The 13,525-nt window shown below is 35.8% G+C and overlaps 3 protein-coding genes across 6 annotated transcripts; 2 read left to right on the top strand and 1 right to left on the bottom strand.

Annotated features, from left to right (window-relative positions):
- Nucleotides 1-7: 7 nt before the first annotated feature.
- On the bottom strand, nt 8-5,029 carry LOC139768147 (nucleotide exchange factor Sil1-like). 3 transcript variants are annotated; one of them, XM_071698055.1, is made up of 4 exons: nt 4,885-5,029; nt 2,338-2,609; nt 1,830-2,095; nt 8-1,753 (listed from the first exon to the last, which is right to left on the bottom strand). In XM_071698055.1, the coding sequence occupies exons 2-4, from the start codon at nt 2,539-2,541 to the stop codon at nt 1,006-1,008; spliced, it is 1,218 nt and encodes a 405-aa protein (XP_071554156.1). In that variant the 5' UTR covers nt 2,542-2,609; nt 4,885-5,029; the 3' UTR covers nt 8-1,005. The 3 variants fall into 3 exon arrangements, with proteins under 3 accessions (XP_071554156.1, XP_071554154.1, XP_071554155.1); XM_071698053.1 differs by lacking the exon at nt 4,885-5,029 and adding an exon at nt 3,283-3,729; XM_071698054.1 differs by lacking the exon at nt 4,885-5,029 and adding an exon at nt 3,017-3,244.
- On the top strand, nt 4,595-10,354 carry LOC139768152 (nucleoplasmin-like protein). Of its 2 annotated transcripts, none has more exons than XM_071698062.1 (5): nt 4,595-4,814; nt 5,176-5,291; nt 6,746-6,959; nt 7,794-7,870; nt 8,218-8,568. In XM_071698062.1, exons 1-5 carry the CDS (start codon nt 4,793-4,795, stop codon nt 8,296-8,298), a joined length of 510 nt encoding a protein of 169 aa, XP_071554163.1. In that variant the 5' UTR covers nt 4,595-4,792; the 3' UTR covers nt 8,299-8,568. The 2 variants fall into 2 exon arrangements, with proteins under 2 accessions (XP_071554163.1, XP_071554162.1); XM_071698061.1 differs by lacking the exon at nt 8,218-8,568 and adding an exon at nt 8,992-10,354 and having other exon boundaries at nt 4,597-4,814.
- A 576-nt stretch (nt 10,355-10,930) lies between these two features.
- LOC139768072 (uncharacterized) lies at nt 10,931-12,724 on the top strand. Its single transcript, XM_071697906.1, has 5 exons — nt 10,931-11,038; nt 11,277-11,418; nt 11,698-12,160; nt 12,213-12,359; nt 12,478-12,724. The coding sequence occupies exons 1-5, from the start codon at nt 10,931-10,933 to the stop codon at nt 12,722-12,724; spliced, it is 1,107 nt and encodes a 368-aa protein (XP_071554007.1).
- Nucleotides 12,725-13,525: the final 801 nt, after the last annotated feature.

Here is a 13,525-nt window from a genome sequence, read left to right as displayed (position 1 = left end):
TGGCGTATAATCGGTACAAAATAATTTATTAAATAATTATTCTAAAACAGAAGAAAAACATAACAGTTATTCGTACTTGCTATGTGACAGCCAGATAACTAAAATCTTACATATTATGTACACGTATATATTTCAGTCGTTTTACTTTCCAAAGTATATTTTTCTTAGTTGTCCCCACATAATTGTGAGGTGTATACATGAAACATTAATTGAGCTGCATAATCAAATCAAATATCAAAAGTTCCCGTCTCTTAAACTTAAAACGAGCTTAATTCGAACGTTTAGTTTAGCTTAATTCGAATGTTTTGCTTGATAGGCCAATATAAAAGAAACCCCTACAATGGAAAAATCATTATAACAAGAAAAAAAACTACTATGCCATTTAAAAAATGAATTGAAATTTAATTGACATCTAATGACTAGTATCTCATACTTTGGATGCAAGAGACGAGAACCTGCGTGTTCCACTAATCAATGCTGTAAGTATGACGAGCTATTTACAGTAGGGATATAATGAACACGTTTAGAATAACAAAATAGCTCTTTTATGCTTAGATAGACTTTTCTTAAATTGTCTGTAAATTGTAGCTAATCATTCATCCGCAGATAATATTCTCTTTTTCAAGACTATTGTAATTACTATGACGATAATTAATTTCCTTCTTTTCGCAAAATTTTTTACACTGACTAAAACAAATTCAAATTAAATAAGTCCTATGTTAGAATAGCAAAATATCTTTTTGCTTAGATTTTCCTTAAGATTTGTAAATTGTAGCTAATCATTCATCCGCAGATATTCTCTTTTTCAAAACTATTGCAATTTACTATGACGATGATTTTCTTCTTTCCACAAACTTTTTACACTAACTAAAACAAATGCGAATTAAATAGTCCTATGTTATTGCACACGATTGCATATTTATTAACGTAAGACTGGAATTTAGTTTATAGTCTTCAATATACTTTCGTATATTTTCAATTATCTTAGATATTAACTCAAAATTTTCATAGTTCATCATGAGGTGCTTCAAAAATAGTAAGTTTTAATCTTTCAATCAGTAATATTAAACTCTTTAAAACGTCAGTTTCATCCACAGTGAGTATAATATTAGGATTTTGATAAAAGTGTAAGAGATTATCTATAACAGGTAAGAGCTTAATGTTCTTAAATTCAGTTCTACAAACAGGAGCTATCGTGATCATACTGTCCGAGACTACTTCGAGAAAATCATTATTTTCTATGCTGAATTGGCCAGTTAGCTTTTCTTTGAAACACTTAACCATTAAGTTACTTAGGAGTTTACAATAATCGTGCCTTAGTAATTTTAACTCGAAGTCTGTAATAGCGTACTCCCTCATTTTTTTCTGACGCTGCTCGGCATCGTAGATCTCTTCCAGATTCCGTCTTTCGATCGTTAGATCGTTAATTAATTTCATTGCTTTCATTTGTATCTGTAATTGATCGTCGTATAGAATCTTCCCAAGTAATTGCAAACCACCGTGATCAATCCAAGCTTTCTGAGCAGCAGGGAACTGGCGTATTAAGGCACTTAGAGCAAACAGACATCTGGATTTTACTTCAATTTTACTATTTGTCGACAAGACGTGCAATACTTTTTGGATAAAATCATTTTCTAGTGCCTTAGCTTGCACTTTTGGATTTGATTGGGCAGCTGCTCCTAAAAGGCGTAAGGCTTCTGATTTTATTTCATTGTTAGTTCCATTGAGACATGGTGATATGATCTTAGTTAGCCTGCAATAAAAAAAATTAGTTAAAATATTAATAAACAATTGTCCCCAAAAGAAAAATTGTATCGGTTCGTACTTACCCATCCATGTCCGAGAACATTTTAGCATTATCTATTTGATGAAGAAGGTATTCTAAATTGTTTAAGATATCCAATACCTCTTCAATCTCTATGCTGGTTAACGTACCAGTAGTGATACTATTTTTATAAGATTGGAATTTCTGGAAAAATCTCTTTAATAATTCTGAATCACTCGTAACGTTGACCTTAAGAGCATTAAGTTGCTCTTTCAAAGTTTCATAAAAACGTTTGAAACGCTTCTCAGTTTTTGGTCGAGTCTCTCCGTCCTAGAATAAAAAAGACAGAAGACATAACAGTTAAACTTTTATTTCCAAATATTTAATTAAAAACCTAATGTATATCTTTGATCTAGAATTCAAGATGATGCAATACTTTGAAAGTACTGAATAAGCAAAACCTCGAACACAATTGCAATTCACGTGCAACAACATTCACATGATAGAATCTGTCCCGTTTTTCGATAATTACAAAACTCAATTCTTAAATGTCACAAAAAACATATAGTTACATTCGTATTTGATGCGGCGTCCGCTTCATCTTGTTTGAGCTTCTTCAAACTCGCTTTCAAATCGTCGATAATCATGTCCGTAACTTTCTTTACTTTCAGCAGATCCGGCTCTTCGTCTTCTATGACCGATTTATCCGGATGTAACGTCAACGACTTGGAATTCGATCGGTTTGCATTTTCATCGTCTTCTTCCGCATCGTCCATCAATTTAGCCTCCGTCACTCCGGTTGCAAAATTATGTCTCACGTGAAGTCCCTTGGGGATGGGGGTTCCTGATAAATCACATCTTTATTAATCTTATCAGCATATATCTACAATGTTTAATTCGATTTAAATATTTCAGCTCTACAGCTAACTTTCACATTAAGATGCATTTATGCGACAAAATTATTTTTATTCATTCATATTTTATTAAAAAGCACACCAGTTACATTTCTCATGAATATTGATTACTCATCCAAACAGTTTTTGGAGCTTTCTCGAATATTTAAGTATGAGTAAATCCTAGCATCAATATTATGCATTCCAAAAATTTCAAAAAAAGTTGCAATAAGTTAAAAAAATAAGTTAACAAGTAATTGCATATAAGTTAAAAAAAAAGAACAATTATTCTAGAGAGAGAGATTTTAATTTCTCAAGACTGCATGTTCTTGAACCACGTAATCCAATCCGAACGTACGTCACTGTCACTGGAGGCGCTCGCGATCTGCAGCAATCTGCAAAGCGACCATCGGGAGTTTTTCGCTACTCTTTATTTAAAACGACTCCGAGTGAACTCTGAAAACCCCGCGCTACACGAGATCGCGTCCCCGTCTTCGTCGTGACAGGGTCGCGCGTCACGGCGAATTTGACTGACGTGGTGTCGAAGAGACGGATCTCGGTCGGCGTACAAAGTAGTCCCACGATCGGGCACGGCCCCCCGCCCCCGCGTCAACGGATACTCACCCTTCTTCACCGTCTGCCATTCATGCGTCGCGACGAAGGCGCTCTCGTTTTTTTCGGCGCCGCCGAAAATCGCGAGCGACAGGTAGAGCAGCAGGATGCACGTGTCGACACGCATTTCCGACCGGAGTACGACGTTGTCGGTTGTCGTCACCGAGAGGAAGAGCGGACCGTGTTTTACGACTCGCGATTCTTCACAGGCGGATCGTTTGGAGACGCGCGAAGAATCTCGTCCGTCATCAGCTGGCGCGAGCGCGACGTGAGATCGTCAGCGGGCCGATCGGCATGACATTTATCGCGGGACTCGCGAACGAACTCCGTTCACGTGTTGCGTCCGCTATCTATTTATTGCGTCTGTGTGCCGCGACCAATGTGCCGACGGTAGTAGTTGCGCGCGGTCGCCACCAGGGTCGACGCCGGCGCCGGCCAATCAAGAGGCGCGACGTTGCCGCGCGTCCGCCGCGTTCGAATCCCCTAATTCCTCTATAGCGCGTTCCGAAAGACGAATGATTTTTATCGTGAATAATTTTACAATCATCGCGGTCGTTTACTTTGAATCGATGTTTTATATCCATGTGGAAATTATATTAGTAAATTATTAGTCGCTATTACATAATTAGTTTGCTGAAAAAAGGTGCTCGGAGTATTTTAGCACTATAGCGATTTTATTACGATCAATTGCAAATTTTACATAAAATTTGATTCCTTGAACAATAATAATAAGTAAAAGAGTTATGATATACAATCAATTAAAAAGAAAAACAGTCCAGACTGGATCTTGGTAGTCTAATATTAATATTGTGCGAATTTTTCGTATACTAATATCAATTCATGCGATACACGTGGTCAATATGGCGCCCCTGCGTTATACTTTTACATTTTCATCACATAAGTTGAACAATGTAAAGCAGCTATTTTGAGCAACACAATCGTGCGAGATGAAAATCACAAAGATAAAAATAATGAACGTTGATTTGTCGTCCGACAATTGCGAAGCCGAGAGAGCTATATGTATCGAAACATCGGCTGCGTTTCTGAAAATCTATAATGTATGTACGTAACGTAAACTATAGACTTTCAGTACTGGCAGTGCACACCGGAACGCAGCCATTGTCGAAAAATCGAGAAATGACGGGAATCTCTGGAGAAATTTTCGGGAATTCGGAGTACCTCGCTCGGTCGCTTTTGGCGGCGGCGGTGGCGGGCGGCGCGGCAACGCCGCGCGGCCGCGCTCGACCAATCGGCGCGCGGAACGTAGTCTGGGCGCGCGCGAGGCCCGGCACTAGGCGAAACTCATTTACTACGCGCAGTACGCGCTCGTTCCGGCCGCGGCGTTCCCACTTCCCTCGCGCAGTAACACACTAACCGTTGCGCGCGCGGCGTCACTCGCTCACTCATACTCCATCACCGCGCACGGTACGCACACGTCCGCCGCCGCTGCCACCGCCGTCCCCTACACGGGCAACTCACGCATTCACGCTGACGAGAATCCGCTGATAGCAGACCGATCGCCATGGCAGAGGAGTATCTGTACGGTAAATATCGTCGGCCAGGGTGTCGCGGTCGCCGTGGCTCCGCTATTTCGCGACGCACGCGGTTACTTACGCGCCGTCGGCCATTTGAGCGACCGAGGGGGTGCATCGGCCGTGGACGCCGGCTGGGCCTTTCGGCCATTGCGGCCGCCAGACCTCCGTTGCGTGCCCGGAACCGGCGTGCACGGCTATATTAACGCGCGGGTAATATGCCGCGCGTAATCTCGTGTAACCGACGGGGCACGCGTCGCCGGCCGGCGCCGCCGCCGCCGCCGCTCCTCTCTTTTTCTCTTTCTCCCTCCCCCTCTCGTCCATCCGCCCCCGCGAATACTCGACTCACGACTCACGACTTCTCTGTGTCCAGGAATCACCCTCGAAGGATCGAACGCGACCGAGGTATGGGACCCGGAGCACAAGAACGACGACTCGGACGGCACGGCCCAGCACATCGGCGCCGATCAGAAGCTCATTATAAAAATGGTGAGTGCCCACGTTTCGGCGTGTTGCGAAACAGGAACGTGTCGCCGTTGCCCCCGGCGCGGCGCGGCGCGTCGCGTCCGGGAGGCCCTTCCCCGCCCGATAGCGCGCGATACGTCGTCTCCGCGAGCATCCCCGTGGCATCCGGCGCTTCCCTCGCCCCGCGGCGGAGCGGCGGACGAACATCTCCGTTTCAACGCACTCGTCGGCTACAGCGATGTCTGGTTTCGCGTGCCGCGTCATTCGGAGATACCTCTCGATTTCTTTCTTCATAGTGCTAATCGCCGCCGCCGTTGCCGTGGAACGTTTCGCGCGCGAAACTTCAATCGCCAACTCCGCGCGCGATCTCGCTCGATTCTCCGATCGAAGGGACTCGGGATAATCCAGGATGACAGTCGGCCACGTTGTCCGTTTTCTTTTCTTTCGGGATCGCGAACGTTCCTCCACGCTCCGAGCCGTTCAACGATCGCGATTCCTCTTCGAGGAGGAGCGGGACGAGGCACCTATTTGCCAAGTCCCGCTCGTGGCGTTGCGACTACGATTGATTCGTCTTTCCCGTTATAAGTAAATTGCGAAACGTCTCCGACGAACACGACGGGGGAAAGTTTGATGCTTGGCGCCATTTTTTCACAACGGCGTCGCCCTCCCGCTCCCCCCCCCCCCACCTCGCTTCAGATAGGGCTCTATTATGTCGCGGGATGATTATAACGGAAATTTCATGGCCGAGTCGATTTGAATGGGCAATGGACGATTCGTGCGATTTATCATAAGCTCCCCCCGTGGGCCGCGACACGCGGATCAGATTGATCGAATTTTTGCGGCATGCCGGTTTCCGGGTTGCGGTGCACGTTACGAAGTCAATGATGAGCATTAAGATGCTGATATGCGGGAAGTTTTGTAAGAATGTGTGGAGCACATTGAATTCTATTCCAACATTATTTTTTAATTGAATTTATGAAGAAAAAGAGAATCTTTTATTACCTCACGTATCTTCTATTACGATTCTCGTTATAGTTGACAATAAACTTAAAAGTCATAAAGATATTGTAAATTTAACTTTTTTCTGCTTATACTTTTTTATACGAATGTGATTATTTATGTATATTTATTTCTTTTGGGGACAAAGTACTTTCTAACCTAAAAAGGTCAAAATTGATCAAAGAATTTTTGTGTAGCATATAAGATATAAGCAAAAATATTTGAGGTGAAATTTACTTGGTAGAGAGCAAAATTTATAAGAAATTTATATATATAATTTTCTTAGTCTTTTTTTGGTTTATAAGAATTATTCACTACTTATATCACAGTTCAAATTTTGGATGACTTGAATTTCTGTAGATCCAAGAATGTCCAAAATAATTTTTATTAATATTCAACATTTTTTATATAATTATATATTATACATTATATATAATTTTTTGCATAGTATTTATTATAACGTTTTATAATGTTTTCAGGCTCTTTTAGGACCAGAGGCGAAACCTGGCGAGCTCAATGTCTTACAGGTTGAGGCGATGGGATTAAAAGGACCCATCAAAACTCCAATTGCCTTGCTGGAGATGGGAAAAACGGCACAGATCATTCTTGATCTCAGTTTCCCAGATCCCCCAGTCACATTCACGTTGGTGAAGGGCAGTGGACCTGTTCATATAGTAGGACACAATCTTCTTGGTACGTAACCTCTACATAAATGTATTTAATTTCTTATCTTGAGATTAAGTTTATGTTTCGAATACTTTGTTGCTATTATATACACAAGAAATATTTTCCTCCCATAAATTCTTAGTTTTATATATGCAAAATGACACTTATGAGAATTGAACCCGGATCTTTCGCTTGATAGCTACTAGAGCAAGTTATTCTAGTATGAGCTATAGGTACATCACATACGAACCAACTAATCTTGAAAATTTACATTATTGCTAAACTCTAACATGTATTTCTTAAATTATTGATAGAAAGTTAGTATTTTTATTCTGTTAATATTTATATTCATAAAAGTATGTCAAATAAAGGCGATAAAATTGAAATTGGGCGCCTTCTTAAGAAAATGTTGAGAAAAAGTTTATGAGAATAGATTTCGTTTTTATATTTAAAATATATGTCATGTATGATATGTGCTATCTTATTTTGCATTATACACACGATATTTTGAAGATGAAATATGAAATAAATTTTTTTTACAGTATACATGTATGTATACTGTATAAAAATGTTTACATGTTTTTAATTTTATAGTGACAAATTTATGTATTTTATTTAATTTAAATTACATAATTTTATTATTATAAAATAATTTTTTGTATATTATGAGATAAATTTTGATTAACAATACATGAAATGTATAATAAAATATTTAATTTTTCCATTTTGACTCATTATTTATTTATAACTGACACACAGCATTATCTTATAATATACAATATTTAATAACATTAACTTTTCCAAATATCTTTATCTTTTTTGTAATACTAGAAAAGTACATTGATTTTTTGCTTCTCATAGGTGCCCACATTGAAGAATTCGAGGACATGGATGATGAAATGGAGGAAGAGAACATCGACGATGAGGACGATGAGAAGGTATGAGTTATGACACGTCATATATAATATATATAATATATTGTGAAAAATAATTCAAATTATATATTCTATACCTAACAAATTTTTATCGTAGTAAATTTAGCAGACTAGTGTAATAAATAGTACGAGTAATTTAAATCATTAATGTCAACTTACATAGAATGCATCTTTAAAAACATAAATCTTTTGAATACACAATGTTGTGATATTACAATTTAAATTATAAGTTATAATTTGCTGTAGAAAATTTGCTAATGCACTTTACGATATCTTGAGTTTATCTTTATTTTCTATGTTGCTAGAAAATGAACATATCAAATTATATATATTATAAATATCCATTTCAGGCACCGCGAAAGAAACGAAAGCTTTTATCAGGAGATAAAAAAAACGGCGTTGAATATGAATACAGTCGTGAATGTAGATAAATAGAATATTAAGATAAAACAGAACACTGCGCTCTGTAGTCAGTGTGTCTTTTAAAAATATTACAATATCCGAATATCGCATTAAGAACATTTTTTATTTTACTTGAAACCTTATAACTTTATGATCTTTAAGATATCTTTGCAGAATTATAATTTAAGGAAGGGAAAAGATGAAGATGAACCATTTACGAAAAGTCATGAATGTATCTCTTGTGTTCTCATTCATGTTTCATGTTTTATTTTTGTAAAATAAATCTTATTTTGCAAAGAGTTGCTTTTATTCCTTACTAATCACGCTTCCTTTTTGTCCATTTTTGCAAAGTTACTCATTTGAATTATAATTGTTTATTGGATCCTAGAAAATCAAGTACACACATTATCTCGTGTATTAATATTTGTATTGATAAATGTAAAATATATTTTTAAAAATCAAAATTATTAAGATAACAAATATACAAGCTAGCACAAATTGATTTTAGAATTTTAATTTGATTACGAAATATAAAATTACGAAACGTAATGGAATTTCATATTCTTTTCCTTAGAATTTTCTCTAAACAGAAAGACATAAATTATACATAAAGCCTCCCCATATTTATCTCTCTTACGAAGTATTATTAAATATGGACGAACCATCAATGATGATTTTGCTTGTAGAATTAATTGCATGACTACATTTTATATTTCTTGTAGGATCCTGAAGATGAAGATGAAGAGGATGACGAACCTAAGAAGAAGAATGCTAAATTAGCAGCTGCAGCTAAATACAAAAATCAGGCTAACAAGAACAAGAAAAAATAAATACGAGCCTTAACATTATGGAAATAAAACAAACTCTTAAGTTAAGATATTATACATAAGTCCATCATTATCATCCGCGTTTGTGCGAATCTAGTATCATTTCATCAGATTATCACACGACAAAATGGTTGCCTTCCACTTTTCTAAAAACACAACTGGACCAAAATATTAAGAAGACAATTATTATGTATAATTTTGAAGTAATTTCGGATTATTTCGTTAATGTGCTCGTGAAAAGAATACGATTTGCTGTACTTTAAAAAAAATTTTTTATGGTTTAGCTAATTTTTTTATACTTCTTTCCAAAGTTTATTACAATACTTATTACGAAGTTTATTACGATATTATCTCGGTTATACAGAGACATGTATTTGTATAACATACCTCTGGTGTGTATACTCAAATATTTTTCCAAGATAATGTATATTTAGTAACATAGGATTTAATATGAAAGAAAGACACTCGTTTATGGCAGGATTTTTACAAATATAATTTTTCTTCAAAAAGTGATCTATTATTATATTCAAGTACTAGCCTGACTTCAGATAAAATTGAATATTTTTTCTCTTGATGAGATTTTATACCATTGATAAGAGAAGAAGAATATCTTAGAATGGAAATATCTTTTTCTTCTTTACTAGACGACTTCTTGAAATATGATACAAAAATATATGTAGTTTCAGCATAACAGCAGTGTATTCAATAATTTCTGGCCCAGTTGTTATTGTAAAATTTGTGGAAAGCACGAATGGATCCACATTGAGAGATTTTGTACTTTTGGTTTTTTCTGATATCGTATTCATATCGACGCGACTCTTTTTTAGAGATGCAAAAATTATATTCTAATGTAACCATTTAAACATGATTTTTTGGAAATAGTTCTCGTGTAAGGAATTGTGAAACTAAGGCTCCACAATATAATTTATTATTTTCGTGTGTACAAGATGGGGAAAGGATTATTAGTCATTCAAAAATCCTAATTCTAAAATTTTACTTACGTCTAAGATATCAGCATTAAAAAAAAAAAAGAAAATATACACGTCATCTCAACATTCATTCCATTTGATGAAAGGTAATAGAAACGGGAGTTACAGGTGTACTGGGGTAAAGAAACTGCTCTTACATCAGTGTCATGTGCTATTAAAGCATATGTGATGCATGTATAAAAAACGTACGTGCGATTGATAAGTAGTCTGTACACCTATTTTGTACATATACGATACAATAAAAAATTTCACAACTTTTAAAATCCGTATTGCTTGAGTAAATATTTATTTGAGTGTATCCTATCACATATCGTAGCAAAAGATATTTTCTAATCTATTTGTAATCTGTAATATACATGTATATATTATTTTAAAAAACAATTTTTTTTTATTTTAAAGCGGAAAATGCTTTGTTTTATTGTTTGCGATAAGCTTATTTAGAATTTATAAATACGATAAGTACTTGCAATTACGTTCGACACATTTTGGCATTTCTAACGCTTTTCACTTATCTCTAGTCTAACTTATTCATGTCATTAATTATATGTATTTGACAGGTAACTTTTGCATATAGGTTATTTATATAGAATTAATGTGTAACATGTCTCAAGTTCTCCTTCGTCTTATACATAAAGGAAGAACATAATTATTTAGGCAATCCAATTTAAAATAGATTTACATATATTCAGAGGCACTTTCAAAAATTTGAATATTAATTTTGAACCCTGAATATTAAAGTTAAGCATGAAGTGTGCGATATGATATATAACCAATGAAATAATATAACAAATAGAAAATTATATCTAAAGAGGTATTACGGATTGGCGTGAGTCAAATATCGTAATATGCAGAATGTTAATTTAAATAAATGTTCTACTAATGTAGAAAAACAAGTTTCCTATGACACTGCAGAATACAACATAGTCGATCATGAAATAGTAATTTCACCGCAAGTACGTTAGTAATGTTAGTATTTTACTCGATTAGCATTAATTAATTATTTACAAATTATGAGACAACCTCAAATATCCACTCACTCATAATATAAAACATATAAATGAATAACTTGCCAGAAAATTATTTTGTACTTTTCAAATATTCACTACTGTGTTAAATATACTTCCTGCATATTATTACTTTTTATAACTTTAACATTGTCAATAATTGTGATTTTTAATCGTATGTATCCAGATAGCAAAATTGAATGAAGCTATAGCAAACTTAAAAGATGCTCTAAGGATAAGAGATGTACAACTAGAAAATTCACATCGAGAGAAAAGTAGATTACTGGCAGAGTTAAAGAAACAACAAAGATGCAATAGAAATCTAAGACGTAAGACTTTAATCATTATAAGTAATTTTTGAAGTATACATGTATATATATGAAAATATAAGACATTGTCAGACTTTCATTTCTAATCGAGTCATGTTATATATAGTTTACTCATATTATATATAATATAAATAAAATATTATTTTGCACACCCTCATCCAAATTTGCTCATAAAATCAGGATTTTACCAGGAAATAGCTTTAGAGATTCCAACAAGCTAATTTGAGCTAATTCAACAGACATGAATAAAACAGTATATATTAATTTTTTTTATTGTAGAACAGTTAGATGGCGAGAGAGATTTTCACCAAAGGGAGAAAGATCATTTCATTGAAGAAATGCAACGGTACAGAGGCAGGCATACCAGCAACACGTCAAAGTTTCAGCAACAACGGCATAAGGAGCTCGAAGAAGCCCAAGATTCCTTGGAAAGAGAAAACAAGCAGCTCAGAGTGGAGTTGTCAGATAAAAACGAAGTTACGTATAATTTATGTGTGAAGTTCCTTCGTATGAAGCATGCCAAAGACACATTAAGATATAAATTGGATCAGTTGCTGCACGAGCATTTGCTGGTGATGGCGGAGATGATGGAGAAATTAGACGAGGCGAGAAAGGAACTTAATTTAATTGTGTCAGAAAAATTTCAGGAACCGTTGCCCCTTAATAAAGCTAAATTTTTACAAGTAAACAATAATATATACGCCTCTTTATCCTTTTTGTCTAAACCTAAAAGAATTAGACCGTATATATATTATATATCATATGAATTGTTAGGTTGTACAAAGAAATAACAGATTGACGTATGAAAATGCAACATTAAAGATACAGGTTCATCAACTTACGCAGAACATAGAGAAATTGAAAAGTCACATGCAAAGGCCGAAAAAGATTAATGTAGACGCTAAAATTATTGAGAAATTAGCAGCGCAAAGCAGTACAAGGTACTCTGTGCGTGAGAAAAACAAAAGCATATCAAACTTTTATTGTAGCATATCATCAATATTAAATCAAATCTATATCCAACATTGTTAATTCAAAAATAACTATTTACACTTTTAGATCAACTCTAGATAAAGCAGAAAAAGTCGCTTTGCTTTCTAAGCTATCTCAACCTGTTGATCGTACTGAATATGTAGAGACGATCTCGCGAGTGAATTCTGAGAGCCCAGACGACTGTGTGTTTAATGATGCCAGAGGTGTTAAAAGCAGAGATGATAAACATTCTAAAGAATTTCACGCAGAACGCGCTCAAAGTGCGCCAGGAATTGTAGAAACGTCAGTTTCACGATGGAATAGAAATAGATAATTCTTCGAAATAGACAACGTGTGTGCTTGTATAAATATATTCATATTTTTTTCGCGCATCTTCAATAATCTATTGAATCGACGCGCAAGAGATACGTTGTAATAAAATCGCCTCCGCTTATTGTTAAGGATCGCCAATATCAAACATTTCTTTATATAATGTCGAAAGACAAGGAAACAGGCCCCAATTTAAACCAAAACATTTAATATAATTAAAGTGATTAATATACTGAATGATTAAAATATTGTTATTGCATACTTTCGTATGGTATCGAAATCCGCCTTTATCATTTTTGTTTCCTTGTCTTTTGATTACACGTCTTGGAGCCTGATATGTTTTTATTTTTTCATATCTTCCATTAATGTCACGCATTGATGCGAGATTCATCTACGAGAATCTTCTTATATCAGGCAATGTCGAACATTAATAGGTCGATTGAAATCTAAACATTTTAAGATTTTTCTTCTGCTTTTCTTCTTCTTCCGGATCGTCATCCTCGCTTTTCTGTATACCAAGCGGCGCCGATTTTAATGCGTATTTTATGCCACCTTAGTTCTGCGTCGAGATCATCAAGACTTGTATTAATTTTCTACAAACCAACCAAAACAAGAATCTCAGAGAGTAAGTGGCATTATTTATTCCACTGCGTTGCCATCGTTGGATTATTCTCTTCGCCTATTTACCCATGGTTTATATTATTAACGCAATTATAAAAGCTATCGTGGAAACGATTGGTGGCCAATACTATTTCATATAAGCAGATTCGCCTTTTTTCTCCTCTCCAGTAAGATATCGACAAAA

Source organism: Temnothorax nylanderi, unplaced genomic scaffold (assembly GCF_030848795.1).
Source record: "Temnothorax nylanderi isolate EJ_2023f unplaced genomic scaffold, tnyl_v1.0 TNYL_tig0014_pilon, whole genome shotgun sequence".
Lineage (NCBI taxonomy): Eukaryota > Metazoa > Arthropoda > Insecta > Hymenoptera > Formicidae > Temnothorax > Temnothorax nylanderi.
Note: the sequence above shows the minus strand (reverse complement) of the source record. Positions and strands in the feature narration are given on the sequence as shown.